This window comes from Oncorhynchus mykiss, chromosome 23, assembly GCF_057628025.1.
Source record: "Oncorhynchus mykiss isolate SJ-2025 chromosome 23, ASM5762802v1, whole genome shotgun sequence".
Classification (NCBI taxonomy): Eukaryota; Metazoa; Chordata; class Actinopteri; order Salmoniformes; family Salmonidae; genus Oncorhynchus; species Oncorhynchus mykiss.
Genome location: NC_143044.1, coordinates 9832952 through 9854324, shown reverse-complemented (window position 1 = coordinate 9854324; position 21373 = coordinate 9832952). Strand labels below are relative to the sequence as shown.

The 21373-nt window shown below is 44.4% G+C and overlaps 1 protein-coding gene across 50 annotated transcripts in view; it reads left to right on the top strand.

Moving 5' to 3' along the window:
• LOC110502408 (uncharacterized) overlaps positions 1-21373 on the top strand; it is a 57780-nt gene that overhangs the window by 18596 nt on the left and 17811 nt on the right. For 7 of the 50 annotated variants that reach the window (XM_090216766.1, XM_090216758.1, XM_090216771.1 and 4 more), the window contains 23 exons: positions 3162-3227; positions 4968-5060; positions 5212-5253; positions 5376-5393; positions 6008-6034; positions 6520-6555; positions 8316-8342; positions 12578-12622; positions 14031-14066; positions 14154-14207; positions 14845-14931; positions 15039-15065; positions 15253-15288; positions 15396-15452; positions 15562-15585; positions 16162-16251; positions 16401-16535; positions 17242-17313; positions 17505-17549; positions 17701-17751; positions 17886-17912; positions 18066-18152; positions 20796-20831. In XM_090216766.1, the coding sequence (XP_090072892.1) occupies positions 3162-3227; positions 4968-5060; positions 5212-5253; positions 5376-5393; positions 6008-6034; positions 6520-6555; positions 8316-8342; positions 12578-12622; positions 14031-14066; positions 14154-14207; positions 14845-14931; positions 15039-15065; positions 15253-15288; positions 15396-15452; positions 15562-15585; positions 16162-16251; positions 16401-16535; positions 17242-17313; positions 17505-17549; positions 17701-17751; positions 17886-17912; positions 18066-18152; positions 20796-20831 (1218 nt within the window). Of the gene's footprint in view, positions 1-2594; positions 2637-3161; positions 3228-4967; positions 5061-5211; positions 5254-5375; positions 5394-6007; positions 6035-6519; positions 6556-8315; positions 8343-12577; positions 12623-14030; positions 14067-14153; positions 14208-14844; positions 14932-15038; positions 15066-15252; positions 15289-15395; positions 15453-15561; positions 15586-16161; positions 16252-16400; positions 16536-17241; positions 17314-17504; positions 17550-17700; positions 17752-17885; positions 17913-18065; positions 18153-20795; positions 20832-21373 lie in introns of all 50 variants that reach the window. The other 43 variants (XM_090216763.1, XM_090216779.1, XM_090216769.1 and 40 more) reach the window with 24 other exon arrangements.

The window sequence follows — 21373 nt, the reverse complement described above, 5'->3', positions numbered from 1 at the left end:
GTCTTAATACTTAAGTAAATAAGGTATTTCTGTTTAGTTAATAAAAACAAAATCTAAAAACCTGTTTTCACTTTGTCTTTATGGGGTATTGTGTGTAGATTGATGAGGGAAAATATGTATTTAATCCAGTTTAGAATAAGGCTGTAAAGTAACAAAATGTGGAAAAAGTCAAGTGGTCCGAATACTTTCCGAATATACTGTATATACGCATTTCCACAATATGAGGTTGGAATAATTCTGTGAAAATTATGATAATGTCCTTTTAGTGTAAGAGCTGTTTGAAAAGACTGCCTGAAATCTCTGCCTATTTTGGTGGGATGGAGTTTTGGCCTGCCTGGTGACATCAGCAGGTGATAAATCAGTTAATAGACCAATAAGAAAGAGAGTTCCAAACCTCTCTGCCAATAACAGCTAGTTTTCAGTTTTCCCCTCCCCACTCAGATCACTCCCAGACAGTCCTAGCAAAATAATTGCTCTTTGCTACTTTTGTTTCTTTTTGACCGTTTCAATTGAAAACAGTCATAGTACGATACTTAATTGTTACCCAGAAATAATTACCTTTAATAAAGTGACTATATCGTCTAGAATGACCATACTGAACTGTAATCATTTTGTTTTTGGAAAAATTGCTCCTCAGTGATCTCTTACAGTAGCACCACAGTGGATGGTGCTAAAATGTGCTTGTATGCTGACTTACATTCTCTTTGGTGTTCTCTGTAGCAAATAACATTGTATTCTTCACAGGTACAGACGTAAAACAAAGTGAATTGTGGGTCTGCGATGTAACATCAGAGTATGTTCAAATTACAGAAAAGATGCCTGACAAATGAGTCGATGATGGGTAGCATATGCAACATTGAGGCAGGCATCCCCATGAAGCAAATCAGGCCATCTCTCAGGGGCTTGGCTGTTTGAGTTTAAACAAGGCAATTACTGACAGCATGCTGGAGCATACACTACATCATTGTTTCCCAATCCTGGTCCTCCCGTACCCTCAACAGCACACATTTGTATTGTAGCCCTGGACAAGCACACCTGATTCAACTTGTCAATTAATCATCAAGCTCTCAATGAGTTGAATGAGGTGTGTTTGACCAGGGCTACAACGAAAATGTCTACTGTTGGCGGTACTGGAGGAGCAGGGTTGGGAAACACTGCACTACAAGATAAGGGTCTATGTGTGGGGATGCCAAGAAAAATACTCTTCTATGCGTTAAGGGATTGTTCAGATAGCTCATTCCATGTCCTATGTAATTCAACCTCCCACTATTCAATGGGTGCTATAAAGATCTGTTGCTGTTGTAAACTCTTGTTGCCCCAGTAAAGAATATGTATGAAAGACCTCATAACAACAACTCAAAGCATGTGAAAAATAGTACTTCTTTCATATACTCTGCCAAATGCTTTGGCTAAATAAACAAGTGTAGCAGAGAATGTGTAGTTGAGAGGGAGAAGGTCAGAGCATTTTGGGGTTGTTTAAAACCTTCAACCTGTGCTGGAGCCCCCGCCATGCTGTGCGTGCATTGGATTGTTTTCATACACATCTCGGAGCCCCCCGGGCACACACTGCATGGGAAGTCCCTGCCAGCTGGTGGTTCCACTCAGGTCCTCCTTGTCCCACAGGGGGAACCAGGAGGGGGGTGTAGGCTCAGGCTGGATGCTGTTCGACAGAGTGGTTTCAGGAGTGAGACGCTATAGCAACAGTTATTCTATGTGGGTGTGTGGCCTCTGTATAGGATCTTCCAGTGAAAACCCTGGCTTCTATACGCTCCAGTCAGTTTGCGGGTAACCCCAAAACTGTGTCCCAGTTGTGCTGCAAAGATAGCCAATGCTCCACTCGCAGGTGCTCCTCCGTTCTCCCCTACTCCTCCCCTCCGTTTCTGGAGTCAACCGGCTACAGTGGAGTAATGCTGTTCTCCAAACCAGGCCTATTTCTCACACTGTCCACTGATTATCTATCTTCAGATTGGACATATTATGACAGACATCAGGCTTCAGCTTTCAACTCTTTTTTTCTTCTCAATTCGTTATATTTCTGATTGCCAGAAACTGCACCACATGCTGTCATGTACTCTATTACCACTGTATGTGGTAAACATGTTTTTGTGTCAAATTAGAGGCACTCTAAGGCTATTTTACTTCTTCGGTCAATGTTTTGGTGTAAGTTTAACTTGGTGCATCTTGGGTGTGTGGGTGTGTATGGTGGATAGCTCTGATAGCGGTGGGGGGATAACAACACACTTGTCTACTTTTCATGTACTTCCTCCTTCTCCCTGTCTCTACTTCTCAGTAATGACATACAGTACTGTATATATTTCCTCATTGATACCTCAGCATACAATTTTACTTGATTTTACATTACATTTTATGTTAACTTTAGTTCCAAACGTCATTGCCACTGAAACATTCCTTTGGCAAGGTCTGAGGACATAACTTCTTCTTTTTTTAACCAAAACCTCAAGTTGGAAATGTATACCGTATGTAAAAAGTAGACAAGTTGTACAGTGCAGGTTCTATGCAGAAAGCAATGGGAAAATATAGTAATTTTCACCTCTTTTAAAACTGTGCCTGATAATACTGGTGAATCTCAACAGAAGCGGCGTATTGTACAGCCTTGTGTTGGAGGATTGACCACAGTAAGTCTGTGAACTGTACTCTCTCTCTCTGGCAAGACTGAATCCTACCTGGTCTCCACTCAGCTACAACAGGACAGGGGCCAGGAGTAAAGTTGATCTGGAAGATTGATGTATAAACAACTCAACTGCCCTATGGTCTTACAAGCACTCAAAAGGGCTGCCTGATGTTAAGTAAACTGACAGCATCCAATCTGGTCAAAAACCAATACCTATTCAATTACCAGTAACCAATCTGATCATGGAGGGCACATCAACCCTCCCCTTTGACACCAACTCCTGCCCCCCTAATTTGCCCTGTTGTTACTCTTTCTCTCCCACCGTCTCTCTCTTCTCTCCCTGCCTTGACAATTTCTTGCTTTTCATTGTCATGTTTTGTTTTTATTTCTCTCTTTCTTCTTCCCTTCCCAAACCCCCCCCCCCCCCTCCCCTTCTCATTCTGTTCTGTTTCCTTTCCCTGGCCTCCCGGTGAACTTGTTGCCCCGTGACTTTCTTACACCGCTGGCCACCTGTGCTTTGTGACCTCAGCAGATCTTGCCCATCCCCATGCGAAACATGCCCCCAATAAACCCTGTAATCCTAAAGCGCCTCAAGGTACATTTCTCTCTGCCCCTTCCTGCCCGTTCCCCCCCCCCCCCACCCCCCCTGGATGCTAACTGCCGTCGACCTCCGCCAACCATAACCCACCGCCAACACCCCCATAACCCACCGCTAACCCGTTATGGCACCTGTGTGTCTCAAAACTTAATTCTGTGATAGTTGGAACAGTTGATAGATGTCGTTGAAATCCAAAAAGAGAAAGAAATCAGTAGTATTTACTTTGAACATATTCGTGACTATAGAGGGTTAAGAATAAAAACAGATACATGCAGTAGATTCTATAAATAGCCTGGGCTTCAAGGCCCATTTAAATTCCATTAATGTAAATGAAATGTCAAAAAAGCCCAATTTGGCTCTTACACAAACCCTGCATTGCTGTGGGAAATAAAGCATTTTTGGGGGGTAAAAACATTAAAAGCTTGTATGATTTTCATAACCTTAGCAAAGATATGAAAAGAACAGGAAAGAAAAGTGACCTTTTCTGTCAGGAAGTGAGTCTTCTCCAATCCTCTTTGTGGACTTTCACCCTGGCTCTCTGAAAGGACCTTTGTCCCTCCCTGTGCCCAAAACCCTGCCGGCCCTGTTAGAAAGAGGGCCCCTGGCACCCGGTGGACCCCTGTTGGCATCCCTCCTCTATCTTGTTTTGGCCAGGTGTGCAGTCTCGCTGTGCCAGGATAGAGTACCTTGTTTGGAGACAATGCTACACACTGTGGTAGAGCCATCACTAAAGACATAGAGGGGAATTTAAATTGAACCCCTGGAATCAGTCCTGGGCAGCATAACGGAATGTGTTCATTTCATGGAAGCACATCCGGATCATAAATCATGGCCAGACACATACTGTGAAGCATGGGATGGATAAAATATGAATCTAATGTGGATGGATGTGTTCCGGATTATCAAGAGCCTCGATGTCTGGCCTGGCAACCGAGGCTCAGCTTAAGCTAAAGATGGGGTCCTTGCAAGCGTTAGTGTAGCCTACTCCACAGTGATTAGAGAGTGTTTGATTTCAAGGCCAAGATTTTGTATTGTGACTTTTCTAAAGTTAGACCACATGTACAGTAATACATCATCCGTTTGGGTATTTGTAATGTCATTTCTAGTCATTCCTTTGATTAAAAACTAAAATGACTGTGGAGATTTCCAGAAATGTGGTTTTAAAGCAAATAAATACATTTCTAAGACAGTTTGCCGTTGAATATTTTTAGAGTTTGGTCAAATAAAGAAATAGATGGTTTGACATAATCAATGGGATGATGGTATAACCATGAGCTCTGCTAGACTCTAGAATATTAAGACAAGTTGAAGTGTAGGCCTCTTTCCTCTTCTTCTCTGGTTCTCGTTGTAAATACTATATTTGACTTTTTGGATTTTGTTTAGTCTTCTATTTTGTGTTGGATATTCCCCCTGGCTCACAGTTGAGTTGCCTCAGAGTAACAATAAAGAAAGATCAGAAAGATCAGAAAGATCAGCCCTTGTTATGTCAATGAGTTTGGTATTGTTAAAAACAAACTGGTTTTGACAGAATAAACCATTGAAGGACACAAAAACACAAACTATCCTAATTTGAATTCAAAGTGGTATTCTCTCCAAACGTGGTGACTAATGAAAAGGCCTTGATTCCTGCTAATATTACCCGCCATAAAATTCCCAGCATGTGTAGTGCTGTGATGTGTTGTGTTGGCATGGCCTGGCCTGGCATCGACTGGCAGATGGTAACTGAAGGTCTCTCAGCAGGGTGAGCCTGGAGCTCAGGGCCCACCAGGACCTCCCGGCCCCCCAGGGCCCTCAGGGACCTCTGGACTGAATGGTGCTAGTGGACCGCCGGTGAGTCCCCTCAGCCAGCTGACCACCACCATCAGCACTGGACTGTATTGAGGAAGAGGCTATGGCCATAGAAGTGAAAATGTAATGAATGTTTGCCCAGAAAATGATTGTTCTGTATCTATGATGTATTTTTTTTGTTAATCTGGTGTAGGGTAAACCTGGTGAACCAGGAAAACCTGGGAAAGATCTAAGGGTGAGTTTGTTACGCCTCTTGCGTTTGCCGGGACTTATGTATTTTCCTTATAGAAAAAGTCGATGGAAATCTGGTGTTGACATGCTTGTGATTTCTTAATTTTCCTTCCCCATCTTCTCCAGCTCCTACCAGGGATGAAGGTAAACATGATTTGTATTTTCCGTAATCAACACCACTATACATATACTACACACAAAAGGACATGTATTGCCACTACTTATAGCTGCACATACTGTATGAAACGCAAACGCTCCGTTATTGGCACACATCTCTCAATTGTCCAAGTGTAGCTTCCAGTCTTTCTGTATCAGCAGACCAATTCATGTTGGGAAGCCTACATTTGTGTTCTCTGCGTTGCTATTGGACTAGCGGACTATATTTCCCCTGATTACGTTCATTGCCATGGATTATTAAGAACGGGGAATTTAGATTGTGGGCCATGGAAACAGACTGTAAAGCAGCACGCCCAACACAACTTCTCCAGACAAAAAATGAAACCAAGTTCATATCACAGCGGGAAGTTGAAAGAAATGTGCCCCGTAACTTTTGATTGGGCTTTCACAGCGAGGAATACCTTCCCCTCAACTGGGCTGTGGCGAAATATGGCCGTCTAGTTGGAAACAAGTCTTTGAACTCCCCAAATTGAATTGAAGTAGTGCGTACTCTTTTGTTGACCCGTGCTTGTAATGAAAGAGGCGTAACTACAGTACACGTGTTGTCTGTTACTGTGATATGAATCTTTCTGTTGTTTCAGGGTGAGCCAGGCATGGCAGGAATAAAGGTAGGTTGTGGATCTCAATTAAAGCTTAAATCCATAGTTCAATTGAAATGTGTGGTCTCTGGGAATTCATCAATTGTGCATTGCACGATTTATAGGTATTCACGACAGCGGAAAAGTAATGACCGTCTGTTTTTCCTTTAGTAGTGGGAATTTTTCTTTTTTGATGAATTCATCTGCTTTCAATCACCCGAAGCAGAAGGAAGATATATTTGATGTAATCATCCCACGACTTGATTGAAAAATCCGCTGTTTGCGGCTTGTCAGAACTGCTACATTCGGATAATGAACCAATGGGCTGCGTCCTCTGGCAGAAGTTGCAGACTACAGATAGGAACTTGCGAGATCCAGCTGAAAGGGAAGAGCTAGGTGGATTAAACAAGTCGTTGTGATCGGTCTTGCTGTCCTCTGCCGTTCTGCATCCCTTTTCACCCTCCTCTTTCTCATTCTGTCTGTCTCCGTTTCACCTTTGTGTCTTTCTTCCATAGGGCGATGTTGGCCCCGCTGGTCCTGAAGGCCCCAAGGTATTGTTATGAACAATATTACCTGTGGATCAGTCTCATTTGACCTGTTCCACTCACCACACCATCAGCAGGACCAGGAATCCACATGTAACCAGTCCTGTTACCTCGGTGTACTTCCTGTGTCAATGATATAGCACAGGTTTTGTATTTAGAGCTTCAACTGCTCACAGTCAATTCTACATTCTATTTATAAACCTATCACCCTCTGCTGGTATCATTTCCTTTAGTATTATACTATACTGTATAGGACACCCAGGGATAGTCCCATACCATTATTGATCGAGGGAGCATTCCTCTCACACACACACACACACACACACACACACACACACACACACACACACACACACACACACACACACACACACACACACACACACACACACGCACACTCCCATTGGGTGGATGTTGGAACTAACATTGGCTTTGAAGTGCTGCAGGGGGCATGAGAGCCGTGACTCTTAAACTCTCCACGTGTCTGTCCTTCTCCACTTTTCCATGGCTTAATGGACTTCCTCTGGTGGGTTCGCTCTCACAGCCTCTGCCCTTCACTGAACTTGGTTCAGCCTGCACACAGCGTGACTGCATAGAGAGAGGGAGGGGGGGGGTGGTGTGAATGTGGCTCCTGAGTGGCACAGTGGTCTAAGGCACTGCATCTCAATGCTGAAGGTGTCACTACAGACCCAGGTTCAATCCCAGGCTGTATCACAACCGGCCGTGATCGGGTGTTCTGTAGGGCGGTGCACAATTAGCTCAGCGTCATCCGGGTTAGGGGAGGGTTTGGCCAGGGTAGGCCGTCATTGTAAAATAAGAATTTGTTCTTAACTGACGTGCCTATTTAAATAAAGGTTAACTAAGAAAATGTATACAGGGAAAGAGATTGAAAAGGGGAAAGAGAGAAGAGGACAATGGGGTAGAGATAGGGGTTGAAAAGAGAGGTAGAGACAGACAACAGCCTGCATGGCTCCCACATCCCCCAACAAAACAGGGTCACATCCACACAAGCCTCTGGAGCATGTTAAACGTCTTAGCCATCTGGGCATTGTCAAACTGTTTGGCTGCTGCTGTCAGCAAACCACAGCCTCTCTATGACACGATCCGCTCTCAAAGTCATTAGTACACTTCCTCAAGTGAGATATACAGATTTTGATTCAAACTGTGAGTTTGTAAAATATGTATTTCTGTTTGGCAATTGCCATTTCATTTATGTTTGACCCCTACTTGAACCAACAGCTTCCAGCTCCAAGTTATATTATTGCCTTGTCAACTCCAGCTTTCCTCCATCTCACTGTTTTCCCATGACAGAGCCCCAAAAAGTTCAGTCTGGTTTATGAGGAGGTTGAACAACCCTACAGTAGGTTGCTCAGAGGACGACCAAGACCAAGGCTTAACTAAAGCCACGGCCATGTTTTTTTACGAGAGTAAGTTCACCGCTCTGAACGTTAGTATTTCACTAGACGTTCAGAGGTGTGTGAGTTACTCAAATGTGAAGGCATTGAAATACAAACTCTCCCATGTTCCCACTGCACCCTGTTCCTTATGGAGGATCCAATACCTTTTTGTAGCTGCGTCAAGAGTTTGTTCATGGGTCCACTACTATCAGTGTACTGCACCATCTGGTGGAATTCTGCTGTAACTCCATTGACCTCTCACCTTTGACTGGCTGTATTTTCACATGTTGAAAAATAAATCATAGGAATGATTTAGAATATGTGACTAAATGTTTTGTGTTTCTCTTGTCTTTCTCTCTCCGTCTGTAGGGACTGAAGGGAGAGCTTGGACTGAAGGTAAGAGCCGTGTTATAACTCACCCTCTCGGTTCTATGTGAATTTCTCTGACTGTCAAAAACACGGCGTGGGAGTTTAGGAAGCTTATTGTTTAGCCGACACCCACTGAAGCACAAACGCACCCCACAGACCCCACACCACTGACTTTGGTCTATTAATATATTTTCATGAATGGGCTGAATTATTTTCACTGAAAGCCTCACAGGAGAGGAGCCTCCCAGTGAAACATGCGATAGTGGGTGTGCAGCCACCAGACGGCAGCAGGTTGTAAATAATATTATCTAAAATAAACCGGGAGTATTTCTCTGTAGACATAGATCATAGACCAACTCTGGGCTGGTTCCTGAATCTGGCCCAGATATCAGTGCAGTTCAAAAAGCCCAAGTGGTGCGGCCTTGTCCTGTGTAATTCCCTCCTGTTTAGTAGGGCTTGATGGAATATTAATTTCCCTCACTAGACCCCCCCCCCCCCCCCTCCCCTTTAGTCAAGGGACCACCATGCAAGGCTCAGAGCCCAGAGGCCTAGACATTGACATGGCTAGGAGACGTTTTTAGGAGATTTATGTAGCCCAGTTTCAAAATGGAAGACTTCTTTCCCTTGGTAGCATTGGTTGTCTTTTGAGTCCCTCTATTTGAGTCTTTCCTCTGATGATGTCTCCATCCACACTGTAGGGAGGTGAGGGGAAGAAAGGCCTCATAGGGGAAAGGGGAGAAAAATACTAGAAGCTATATGTGGAGTATGCCATCTTAAGTTATTTTAAAGATAAATTGAGCACTGTCTGTGGCATGATTTTTTTATTGCTTGTTTGAGATAATTACCCGAATATAGTTTGTGCTGTTGAACTAGTTCATTTGAACATTGACGTTTTTTAAAGTAACTGTCCAGTGAAAATCCCACTTTTACGATGTCTTCTTCTGTTAACTCATACCCAAATCATTTTGTTGACTCGTCCTATACTCATATTTGTGGCCAAAGCCTAAATTGGAGACAAAAAAACCCCTTCAAAACACCCACCTAAAACCATTTAAAAAATGCTTGCTATTTCTTCATAGAGTATGATGTCATGAGCTGGTCAATCAATGGTATAGAGGAGGATGAGCTGGCCACTCAGCGGTCTACTCCCACACCATTCTGTTGTTGGGGTACACCCACACCATTCCAACACACAAAAAAAGCTGCTTTTTAACATACCTAATTACCTTCTTTTTTTTTTTTAAGGAGAACTATTTCACTCATATTCTAATTAATTACAGGTCATATTTCATACTGTGCTCAGAACAGGTGCATCCACCAAAATAGAATAGAATTCCATAATTGTGTAGCTGGTCCACACTCAGAAAGGAAATTCTTTTGAGTATTTCTTCAATTCAGGGGTGGGTAGATAGACAAACGTTTTGGCCTTCATCAGTGTCATCAGTGTCTCCTCTTCAGGTGCGCTTCTTTATTTTGAGCTTGTTAAGGTGTAACGACCAACAGGTGCGTTCGTGTGCGTGCTCCTGGAACAGGCGCACATGTCAATAAGGCATCATAAATATACAATCTAATCACCACTGAATGAAATAAATACCAAAAAGAAACCTTGAATCTCTTTTTTTTGAGTGCCGACCAGGTCATATTTCATAGAAATCTGGAAACACTGGACAGTTACTATAAATCAGAAGGCACACGTTTATTTCAGTCATCACAATATGTGGGCAAATGATCTTATACATCATGTGATGCAGACCAAACAGTCCTGGGATGAAAAACGTTGTGTCAGAGAAGGCGCCTTCCAGAAGAAGTGGGGCTGTATTGCCCGTCTCTGACCGGAAAGCTTCAACAACAACAACATGGTTGCTCTCATCCTCCCATTCCCCCCTGGGATTTGAACACACGTGATCCCCAGGCCTCTTCAGTCCTTTGACTCAGTCTCTCATAGACAGCGAGCAGCGCCCTCTGTGGGACGTTCTCCAGTGACGTGACTGGTTTTCTTACCTGTCAGCTCCCTGTCATACCGACTTTGCCCTCCTTGAGTCTCGGACTCACGGCCGACCAGTTTCCATGGTGAACATTCCCGCTTCCTCGGCCTGAGCCGCCCGACACAGCAGTAGCAGCTGCCGTGTGTTTTCCCCATTAGACTCCGCAGACGGAGGAGGGATTGGGAAAGAGAGGGAAAAACACTTCAAGGAAGGGCGCTTTTAGCAGAGACACAGTATCCACAGCAACAGTGGGGCTGTGAGAGTTATGGTTCGGATTGTTTTATAGTAAAGAGAAAGCGCTTTTACAGGAAAATGATCCAAAGCTACACTATATTCACCTTAGGATTTGGGATTTGCCTCTGCCCAGGGGAACTTTGTTCTATATTTGTACTCACAATGTTGGATCAGGCTCACAGTATTGTACAACCAGATTGTAATAAAAAGAACATGTAAAGGATTGTGGCATGGGCCATAATCGTTAATGTCCACATGGTGCCGACCACAAGTCTGACCGAGCTACTTCCACATCTCCCGCTCAGCAGGATACAGTCGCCAGGCTACAGTCGCCAGGCTACAGTCGCCAGGCTACAGTCGCCAGGCTACAGTCAACCAGGCTAGACATAGAGGAAGTGAACAGGATAGCCATAGACCTCCTCCTCTGCTCTGCTTTCGCAATGGTGAACTAGCTCACCATTACCGTACAGGGGTTCACCATTAGCCCTGTAATGGCGGATGTCTCTCCCCCGGTCTGGATGACTGGTTGATTTAATGAGCCTGTTAGGCTGTTAGAAAAGCCTGCTTTTGAAATGTCTCCCTTGGGTCAGACCTGTGTGGGCACTCCCAGACACTCCAGTCAGGAAAGCAGACGACAGAGACCCAGAGACAGTGGAGAAGGTGACAGTGGTGCTCCGAACACAGGGGGAAGAGGTGTGTGGGGAGGTAGACTTTGCCAAGCCTAGCGTTTCAGACATCGACCGTCTGTCTGACTGAATGGAGCTCTGCCCTCACTCTCCCTCGAAATCATAGAGCCCTAGACCAGCACAGCTGGAGAGCACATTAGACCAGAGGAGAAGACAGAAAGTAGGCCTCTCTATTCACCTACCTAGTGCTATTATTCCGTTCACTTGCCTCAGATCCACTCTGGTAGTGGTAGAAGCTGCAGTGGCCATTTTAAGGCCATCTTAAAGTATCTCTCACTGTTTACTCCCTCTTTACTGGTGTATCAGAGGGATCATTACAGTTTGTTTTGAACAGATGATGAATCTTTTCCCCTGTGACCGCCAGGGCATTTCCTCTGAACTGGAAAGGCCATGACGGCATAATTTCAATGAAGAGATTAGCCTATTGATAAATCAAGCACCAGGCTTATCAGTCGACAAATTACGCGCGAGCCTACACCCATGGAGTTTCATACACACATGCCGGTGTGAAAATAGAACCAGGGGGTGGGGAGTGACGCTGGCGGGAAGGGATGGCCAAGTAGATGGGAGGAATGGTGTGAGCTGATTAGAGAATCAGGAGATCAAAGGGAGCTGTGCTTCCTGTTTCTTTGCTGTGTTTGCTGGGGGCCCCTCCATGCGATTAGAGCCATCGTCGCTCACCTGCCCTGATCCCTCCCTGGCCAGGGGGCCCGCTCGGCGCTTTCATCTCCCCAGAAACGGACGGACACTCTATCCCCACGTGACAACCCCCTGACAGGTTGGTGTGAAAGCCATGGGGCAGTTGGGCATGCTGTGGCTGCGGGGGCTGGGCTCTAGCTCTGTATCCCCCCCCACACACACACACACACATTGGTCCAGTACAGTCTGCAGTCTACTGGTGCCCCATCTTCCCCCCTCCCACTCTCCTCCCCCCTCCACGTTGAGCCTGAACCACAGCACCTGTCAGTGGCTCCAGCAGAAATGCACTTGCTGAGTGTCTGTCGGTAGGGTGGGGGAGAGGAGAGGAGAGTTGCCAAGTTGGGCGATGCCACCTGCCCCTTCGTCAGACCTAGAGGAGTCAGACTGCCAGGGATGTTCCACCACTCCTCCCCATCTCTCTGTTCTTATTTGTTTATGTAATACGCTTTTCCTCTTGAGGATCTTGGTCATTGATCATTTGTTTTCATTACTTTGAAACATGGCAGCAACAGGTTTTGTTTTGGTTGGTTGAATTGCGCCTCCAATTGATGTGTTTTTATTGGAGCTTCAGTGTGTTTTGTCAATACTAACTGTGTGTTGTCCTGCTTGTTTGGGAACACTCTCACTGTAGTTATTGATAATCAATGTCCTCTTTTAGGGGGACTTTGGTATGCCGGGAATGCCAGGGAAACAAGGATTGAAGGTAGTCCACCCATGTGCAGCTATCCCCTGACCTTTCACCCTTGTCCTAAACCATCCTGTGCATGCAGTGTATCTGACAGTGTGCATACTGTGCATCTGAGATGAAATGATGGGGGCAGTCCAGTGTCTTTCTCCCTCCAGATTGTTCCTCTCAGACCTTTGTTTGTCCATATTTTTGGGGGGAGAATGCCTTGTATCTGTTAACTGGTAGTATACTGTATGCCAGAGGTATTCAAATCATACCCTACGAGGACCCGGAGCCTGCTGGTTTTCTGTTCTACCTGATAATGAATTGCACCCACCTGGTGTTCCAGGTCTAAATCAGTCCCTGATTAGAGGGGAACAATGAAAAAGGGCAGTGTAACTGGCTTGGAGGTCCAGAGTTGAGTTAGAGGGCTGTATTCCCAGTATGCTGTCTGTTGAACTGCCTGTCAAAGCATTTCCTAATCCAAATGTTCCCCAAAATACAAGTCAAACCAATGATGAATAGTGCATGGCCTTTTTAAAAAATACTCCCAGGTCCATGGTTGTTCTGCATATCTTGACATTGATGATTAGTAATTTTAAAATGGTGTGTAAATTGTTACGAGAGAAGTCACCCTCGTAACTTTCGGCATAAGACACGGCATTTGAGTCTCAGCAAGTCAAGTAGATACAGTATAATTGCTTATACGGTATCTACTTGAGGCGCACCCTGCATCCCAAATGGCACCCTGTTTCATATCAAGTGCACTACTTTTGACCAGGAATAGGGTGCCATTTGGGACTCGGACCACAGCCGCCTGCTATAAACCCGTGCAGGTCCTGTGGTCACAGCTGTGACCGTACATCATCCGCCGCGTGTCTCCTCGTTAATCTAGCCAATTGAAGAGGGGAGCAAACACAGGGATGAATTAAATAACTCTCGTGTGTTCTTTACTATTTATAGCGACCAATTCCGAGGGTTAAATCGGCTTGCGGTGGGCTAGAAGCTCCTGACGGATCAGAATCTGAGACAGTTCCGTGTCCAGACCCAGACCAGCTATGTGCAAGCGTAGAATGCACCAACCCAAACATGCCTTTCCAAATGTCGATCCCAGTGCATGTTGTTTTCTTGCGCTGAGGGAATGATGTTCTTCCAAGAAAACTGACAAACACGTGGATGTAAACAGGCCCCGCGCCTTTTCTGAATTTTCCTGAATGTATAGAAAATGTATAGAAAATGCTTGTTAGGGATATGTGGCATGGCTACTGATTCAAAGAGGCAAGTTTACTGAATACCAATTCGCTTACCTCCCTCTGTGTGCACGTGTGTGCTTTTTTACATATTGGCTCATCAATATTTGAAAAAGAAGAGTAGGACTTTCATTCTTTCTGTCTTCTTTCTTTTCCCCCTTCCTTTGACCTTTGTGCCATCTTGGCCACCGTAGGGAGAGCCAGGTTTTCCAGGCACTCCTGGAAGAAAGGTAATTTCCTTGGAATGGTGTGGCTAACACAGATCGTAAAAGCCTATATATATCCAGGGTACTGAAACTCTTCTTTCCACTATAAAGGGTCAAGCTGGTATCCCTGGTACACCTGGTTTTCCTGGAAAGAGGGGCTACAGGGTAGGCCTGGAATGGACATTGTGTTTGTGCTCTGTGTCTGTCAATCATCAGTGCTCCCATAACAACAAGAGCTCCATCGAGTCAATCGTCTCACTGTGTGTCTTTGTGACTGACTAGAGCTGCGATTAGAGTCTCGAGTTGCTTCTTTAGCTTTCTCCTCTGTTAGGAGGCTTGGCTTGTGTAGAAGTGCTTTGATCTTTGTGTTAGTTGTGGACTGAAAACTCTGCTTCCTGAATGACTTTCTTCTTATAGCTGCTTGTACAGCAGTGACGCGGCATAACATGCCTCACGTGACAGCGGGCCATTTCAGAGAAATTGTTCACTCACATGACTCTGTTTCCATCAAATCACAGAGATTTGCCAAATGTGTGAAAACGTCCTCTTGTTAGAGAACGCTTTTGCAGATTTGAGTTCGTGCCTCTGTGTTGAGGGGTTAAGAACTAAAGCTGTGGACAAGGAGCTGTGCTGTTGGATGTTTTCATGTGATTCACTTTGTGGTTCAGATCCGTATGGATCCATTGTGACCAACCTTCAGGGCTGTGTTGTTCATCTCCCGTTAATGGCACAGTGTTGTACAGTAGAGTGTGTTGTCCTTTACGGTGGTCGATGACACTGTCCATGTCCTGTTCTGTGGCAGGGTGACAAGGGCGAACCCAGCGCAGCAGGAACTGGCATCAAAGGAGAACCAGGGACACCAGGACTCCCAGGCCTATCAGGATCCAAGGTACTAAAAGCTATCCAACAAGAGGCTGTAAACTAGTCAGAAAAAGCTACCTTGGTTTAATAATATCATGCATGCCAATAATTTTTTTTTTTTTAAATCTTTCCCAGGGTGACAAAGGCGACCAAGGTCTCAAGGTGAGATGGGAACTTTTTGTAGCCTCAGTTGACATTTTGTCCCAACAGGAAACGTATGATCACTTAACATTGTCCTCTCATTTTGCTCAAGTAACGTTCACTCCCATCCTGTTAGTGTTGAATGCTGTGTTGAGGTTGATAAATGAAAGGGGAGAGGCTAACTGTCTAACCTTTGATCGTCCTCCAGGGGGAAGCAGGATCTGATGGCCCAGCTGGACCAAGAGTAAGTACAGGCTCTGTCACACATAAATGCCAGTGGGAGATTTACACAAATGAATTATTATGAATCTTAATATACTTTTTTGTTGTTGTTGATCCCCAACTTTATAGGGTCCTCCGGGTGCGGCAGGAGAGCCAGGGAAATCAGAAATCATCAACAATGAAAATGTACGTCAACAACTATTTACTGCTTCCTGTGATGAGCCTGTGTTTGATTCATGAAGCACTGTAAAATGGGTACCAGGTCTTCTAACATTGTGTTTTTTTTTCTCCTTAGGATATTCGGAATGTACCTTTGATGGTGAGTGGCGGTTTCTAAAGTCTGTCAATGATGCATTAGAAATGTATAGGCCTTCTTAATGCAGGTCTGTGGAACAAAAAGACAGTCATGGGATCAGACAGACAATTTAAAGGCCTAATGTGTTTTGCCACTTTAATTCCAATATAAATGTTTGCTATTATGAATACGGCACTAGATAATAATAATGTTTCCAATAAGTCATTGTGAGTCACTATTATTCTACAATGTAGAAAATAGTCAAAATAAAGAAAAACCCTTGAGTGGGTGTGTCCAAACTTTTGACTGGTACTCTCTATATATGTCTGATATATGTAAATAAACAAAACAATCTTGAACAGGATTATCTATTTTGTATGCAATTTGAATGGAACTGATGGATAGAGAAATGCTGCGAGCGAGCACTGATTTAAAGCAACAATATTCCAGTGATAGGCTGTTTTTTTATATTTTTATAATGTGACCCCCAAAAGCCAGATGGAGATGTGTAAATTAGAGGCGCATTCGGTCCCTATGTTACTGTATGCTGCAGAAAATGTAGGCCTAGCAGTTAATGAGTCAGTCTCTTTATCTATCCAGGGCCCACCTGGCCCTCCAGGGGCCCCCGGAACACCAGGAACAAAGGGTGAAGTTGGCCTTCCAGGCCCATCAGGTCTTGACGGAGAGAAGGTTAGAGCACCCCCTATTGTGTATTGTCCAGTATAAATGTCCATTATACAGCTGTTACGGATGATAAAATACAACATCAACAACAACATGGCAATGATGACGATCAAAATAAAGACAACAACGACAATGATGTCTATTTTGTGTGCCAGGGACCTCGGGGGAAGCCTGGAGAGCCAGGTCCTGTTGGCCCAGCGGGCCCTGAAGGTCCCATAGGGGAGAGGGGCCTGATGGGTTTCTCAGGACCCAAAGGAGACAAGGGGGACATGGGTCCCTTTGGATCACCTGTGAGTGACTGGGGAACCACAGACCCACACCACACCACTACAAACACTCCCACACCAAAGCCAGAGCACTATCATTAACTAGAGGGAAGGGAGGCCCTTAGCTCTTTCTACCACCCTTGTATTATCTAATTAGAGATCTTCTATAGGCTACAGTAAATGATCAACTCCAGTTCTGACACTGATGTGGGCTACACTCATCAGACCATGTAGCCAAAACATACCGCAAGACTACGCCATACTGTGGGAATGGCTTTACCCATTGTCTTATGAGGACGCCATGCAGCGTTAATCCTATTAACAGACATATGTACTGTATTTATGTTAACCATGAAAGGATTGTTTGAAAAGAGTTTCATTCAAGCAGTCTGGGTGGTTCGACTCTGAGAAAGGATGGGCAACATTGCGTCCCTCGTCGTGGGCAGTTTCATGTCCCGACAGCCACGAGTTGGAGACTACTACCAAGACCAATCTCAAAAAGCTGGTTGTAATTCATTGTATCATTTTGAGGCCTTCAATATCTATTTTGACCTCGAACATCGGACAAATGAGAGGTCTACATTTTCTATTTAAAAAAAATGTATTTTCAAATATGTAAATTGATTAACAGTTTAATATGAAAATTAAAACACAAAACAACAATCCAAAACAACAAAATATTGCCAATATTTTAACGTCTATCCCGATCTCCCCTTTCTTTGTTCTGTAGGGTTTAGACGGCCCTACTGGTGAAAAGGGGGTTTCTGGACCCCCTGGCCCCATTGGATTACCAGGCACAATGGTACGCAATGGTGCCCCTCAGACTGCATCTGACCATAGAGTATGAAGTGTCTGACCCGGCTTTGGGGAGCAGTGAAGTACTGTTCAGAATGCTATTCATTTGTACAGTGCTGATTGGGTGTACTGTAGTGTTTTATTCATGCTAACTATGATGAGAGTAGCCTAAGTTAACCTTGTATCTTGATGCTTCAGGGTCAGAAGGGCGAGTCCGGAGATAAGGGAGGAAGGTCAGACATGGTAAGGCCCCCCCACTGCTGTATATCTCATTGTTTTTAATGACCCATGCGTGTTTGAGTGGACTTGAGAGGGTCAGATTCAGAGGATTTGTTGTTAGATTGAACCCACTAATGAAGGAGTGTATCATTGATGACCTGGTGTTTGTCTTTAGGTCTACGGACCCCCAGGGCCACCAGGTCCCCAAGGGCCAGTTGGCCCCGCGGTGAGTACACTACAGTTGGCACGCCCTTAAGCAATATAGGCCCTCAGAAATATCCATAAAACCTCCTGATAATATATCGTATTTACATGAAGTGATTGACATATCCTGACTCGAATTTTGTCTTTACCCCTCAGGGACCTGAAGGACTGGGAGGACCAAAGGTAAGAGTTGGTTGTGGTAGCCTTTGTTGTCTTACTGTACCTCCAGAATCCTTTGACACTGTAGTTAACAGTAGCTATATTTATTGATTTTAGTAAGTGAGTTTAATGCCTATGCACTAAAAATCAGTAATAACTTTTCTGTGCCTCTTTTAGGGGGAGCAAGGCATAGGCATACGGGGAGAGAAGGGAGCATCTGGTTCGAAGGGCGATAAAGGGGACAGGGGCCATCTTGGACTTCCTGTAAGTACACCAATCAAGAGCGACACCATTCAATCCCCATGTAGATTGTATCCGTGCTGTTGTTTGCCCTGTTTTTTTTTCTAATTCCCTTTGACCATTTTGCCATTAGACCTTTTATTTAGACCCCTGGAAACCACAGTAGGGTAGGCACACTATTTGTTCAGACTTTTGTGTCTTAGAACCAGGCAACATGATTGTTCTGACGTTGTCATATGTCGCTTTGAAACTAGGCCTAACTCACCAAGGGTAGTTTCCTGGCTCAGCAGTTGCATTAATGTTTTCAAAGTGCATGGATGGATGGTTGCTGCAATCCAATACACAGGGGCGATACACCCACTACTATAAAAACAAACAAAGGAAATCTACATTACCCAATGCCATATGTTCAGATAACCTGATAATGATTTATTATGTGTTAGAAATAGTTAATGATCATTTTCTTTATTTTGCCAACTTTTTGTCTGATCATCTCTCTGAAATGTTGTTAATGTAGTCTCTTGTAGTTCTATTTTTAGTTGCATGTCAAGGAATAAGTTTGATATGTATCACTGGGGGGTCTCTTCTCCTAACTTCTGGTTTACTTCTTGGGTGTCAAAGGTCATTGCTGACAGTCAGTACATGTACTAGTCACATCATCAATGGCACAGTAACTCCTTTTATATGGAAATGATGAGGACTATTATGTATATGTATGCTAATCATTGTTAATCCAAGACGTGCTATTTGAGACTCATATCTTCACACTTCTCTACATACAGTGCCTTCGGAAAGTATTCAGACCCCTTGGCTTTTCCCACATTTTGTTACATTACAGCCTTATTCTAAAATGGATTTAAAAAATAAAAATCCCGAGCAATCTATACACATTAGCCCATAATGGCAACGGGAAAACTGTTTTTACAGAAATGTTTTCTAATTTCTTAAAATTAAAACAGAAATACCATATTTACATAAGTATTCAAACCCTTTGCTATGAGACTCGAAATTGAGCTCAGGTGCATCCTGTTTCCATTGATTATCTTTGAGATGTTTCTACAACTTGATTGAAGTCCACTTGTGGTAAATTCAATTGATTGGACATGATTTGGAAAGGCACACCTGTATATGGTCCCACAGTTGACAGTGCAAAACCAAGCCATGAGGAATTGTCCGTAGAGCTCCAAGACAGGATTGTGTTGAGGCAGATATCTGGGGAAGGGTACCAAAACATTTCTGCAGCATTGAAGATCCCCAAGAACACAGTGGGTTCCATCATTCTTAAATGGAAGAAGTTTGGTACCACCAAGACTCATCCTAGAGCTGGCCACCCAGCCAAACTGAGCGATCTGGGGAGAAGGGACTTGGTCAGGGAGGTGACCACTCTGACAGAGCTCTATCGTTCCTCTGTGGAGATGGGAGAACATTCCAGAAGGACAACAATCTCTGCAGCACTCCACCAATCAGGCCTTTATGGTAGAGTGGCCAGACGCAAGCCACTCCTCAGTAAAAGGCACATGACAGCCTGCTTGGAGTTTTCCAAAAGGCACCCAAAGACTCTCAGACCATGAGAAACAAGATTCTCTGGTCTGATGAAACAAAGATTGAACTCTTTGGCCTGAATGCCAAGCATCACGTCTGGAGGAAACCTGGCACCATCACTACGGTGAAGCATGGTGGTGGCAGCATCATGCTGTGGGGATGTTTTTCAGCGGCAGGGAGACTAGGCAGGTTTGTGGCAAAGATGAACAGAGTAATGTACAGAGAGATCCTTGATGAAAACCTGCTCCAGAGCGCTCAGGACCTCAGAATGGGGCGAAGGTTCACCTTCCAACAGGACAACAACCCTAAGCACACAGCCAAGACAACACAGGAGTGGTTTTGGGACAAGTCTCTGAATGTCATTGAGTGGCCCAGCCAGAGCCCGGACTTGAACCCGATCGAACATCTCTGGAGAGACCTGAAAATAGCTGTGCAGCAACGCACCCCATCCAAACTGACAGAACTTGAGAGGATCTGCAGAGAATCATGGGAGAAACTCGCCAAATGCAGGTGTGTGAAACTTGTAGCATCATACCCAAGAAGACTCGATACTGAAATTGCTGCCAAAGGCGCTTCAACAAAGTAATGAGTAAAGGGTCTAAATACTTATGAAATGTGATATTTCTGTTTTTTATTTGCAAACATTTCTAAAAACCTGTTTTTGCTTTGTCATCATGGCGTATTGTGTGTAGATTGATGAGGGGAAGAAACTAATCCCTTTTAGAATAAGGCTGTAACGTAACAAAGTGTGGGAAAAGTCAAGGAGTCTGAATACTTTCCGAACGCACTGTGCATGATTCAAACTGCTTTGAATACGGGGCATCAACCATAGAAAGAAGTTGAACCATGCATATGTATCTGAAAGACATTGAAAACTATTTTATCAAAAGTCAGGACTTAATTATTTGATAGAGATAATCAACTGCAGCTATAAACGGAGTTACTGGCAGTTACTGTTTCTCATGTCATCACAACACCATCACCCTTCATCAACAACTGGATGTGTTTTTTTGAGTCACACGAATCACTGCTTCACTTACCCCTCCCAACCCTCTCCACACCTCCTCCCCCTCTCCCACCACCTCCCTCCCACCTCTGCTCTCTAACTGTTTACACACTGTCCAGGGAGCTCATGGTTTAGACGGCAGGCCTGGTCGAGTGGTGAGTGGCGCAAGTCCTGTACCCCCAACACACACTCCTCCCCTACCCCGCCTCTCCTCCCCTATTCTGCTCCCCACACGACTTGCTTGTCTGTCTGTCTGCGCTGGTGTCTTGTCTGTCTGCCTGCCTGCTTGCTTTCCTCCATGCTTGTCCTTTTTTGTCATCTGTCTGATTGTCTGCAGAGAGAGCAGTTCTGTTTTTAGGCACTCTTCGAGGATTGCTCTGGCATAGGGATGATATTCACATGACTGTGTCCCATGTCTGTATGGCAATGGAACGTGTCAGGGTTCTAAAATGGACCCTTAAGAGAAAGAAATAGTCCCCTTGTTCATTACACGTTGAATCCTAGCTTGAGATTTGCATGTATTACCTAGACTTCTGCCTAAATCATGTGTTGATGTCAATGGAAGATTTATAAGGACATTTGAGTTACGCAATCAGATCTCAACATTCAGCCTACTTGCATAAAGTCAAACTGTTTGAGTGTCAGAGTTCATGCCATTGCAAATCTTCAAAAACAGGTGTCTTAACAGTGTCTCTCC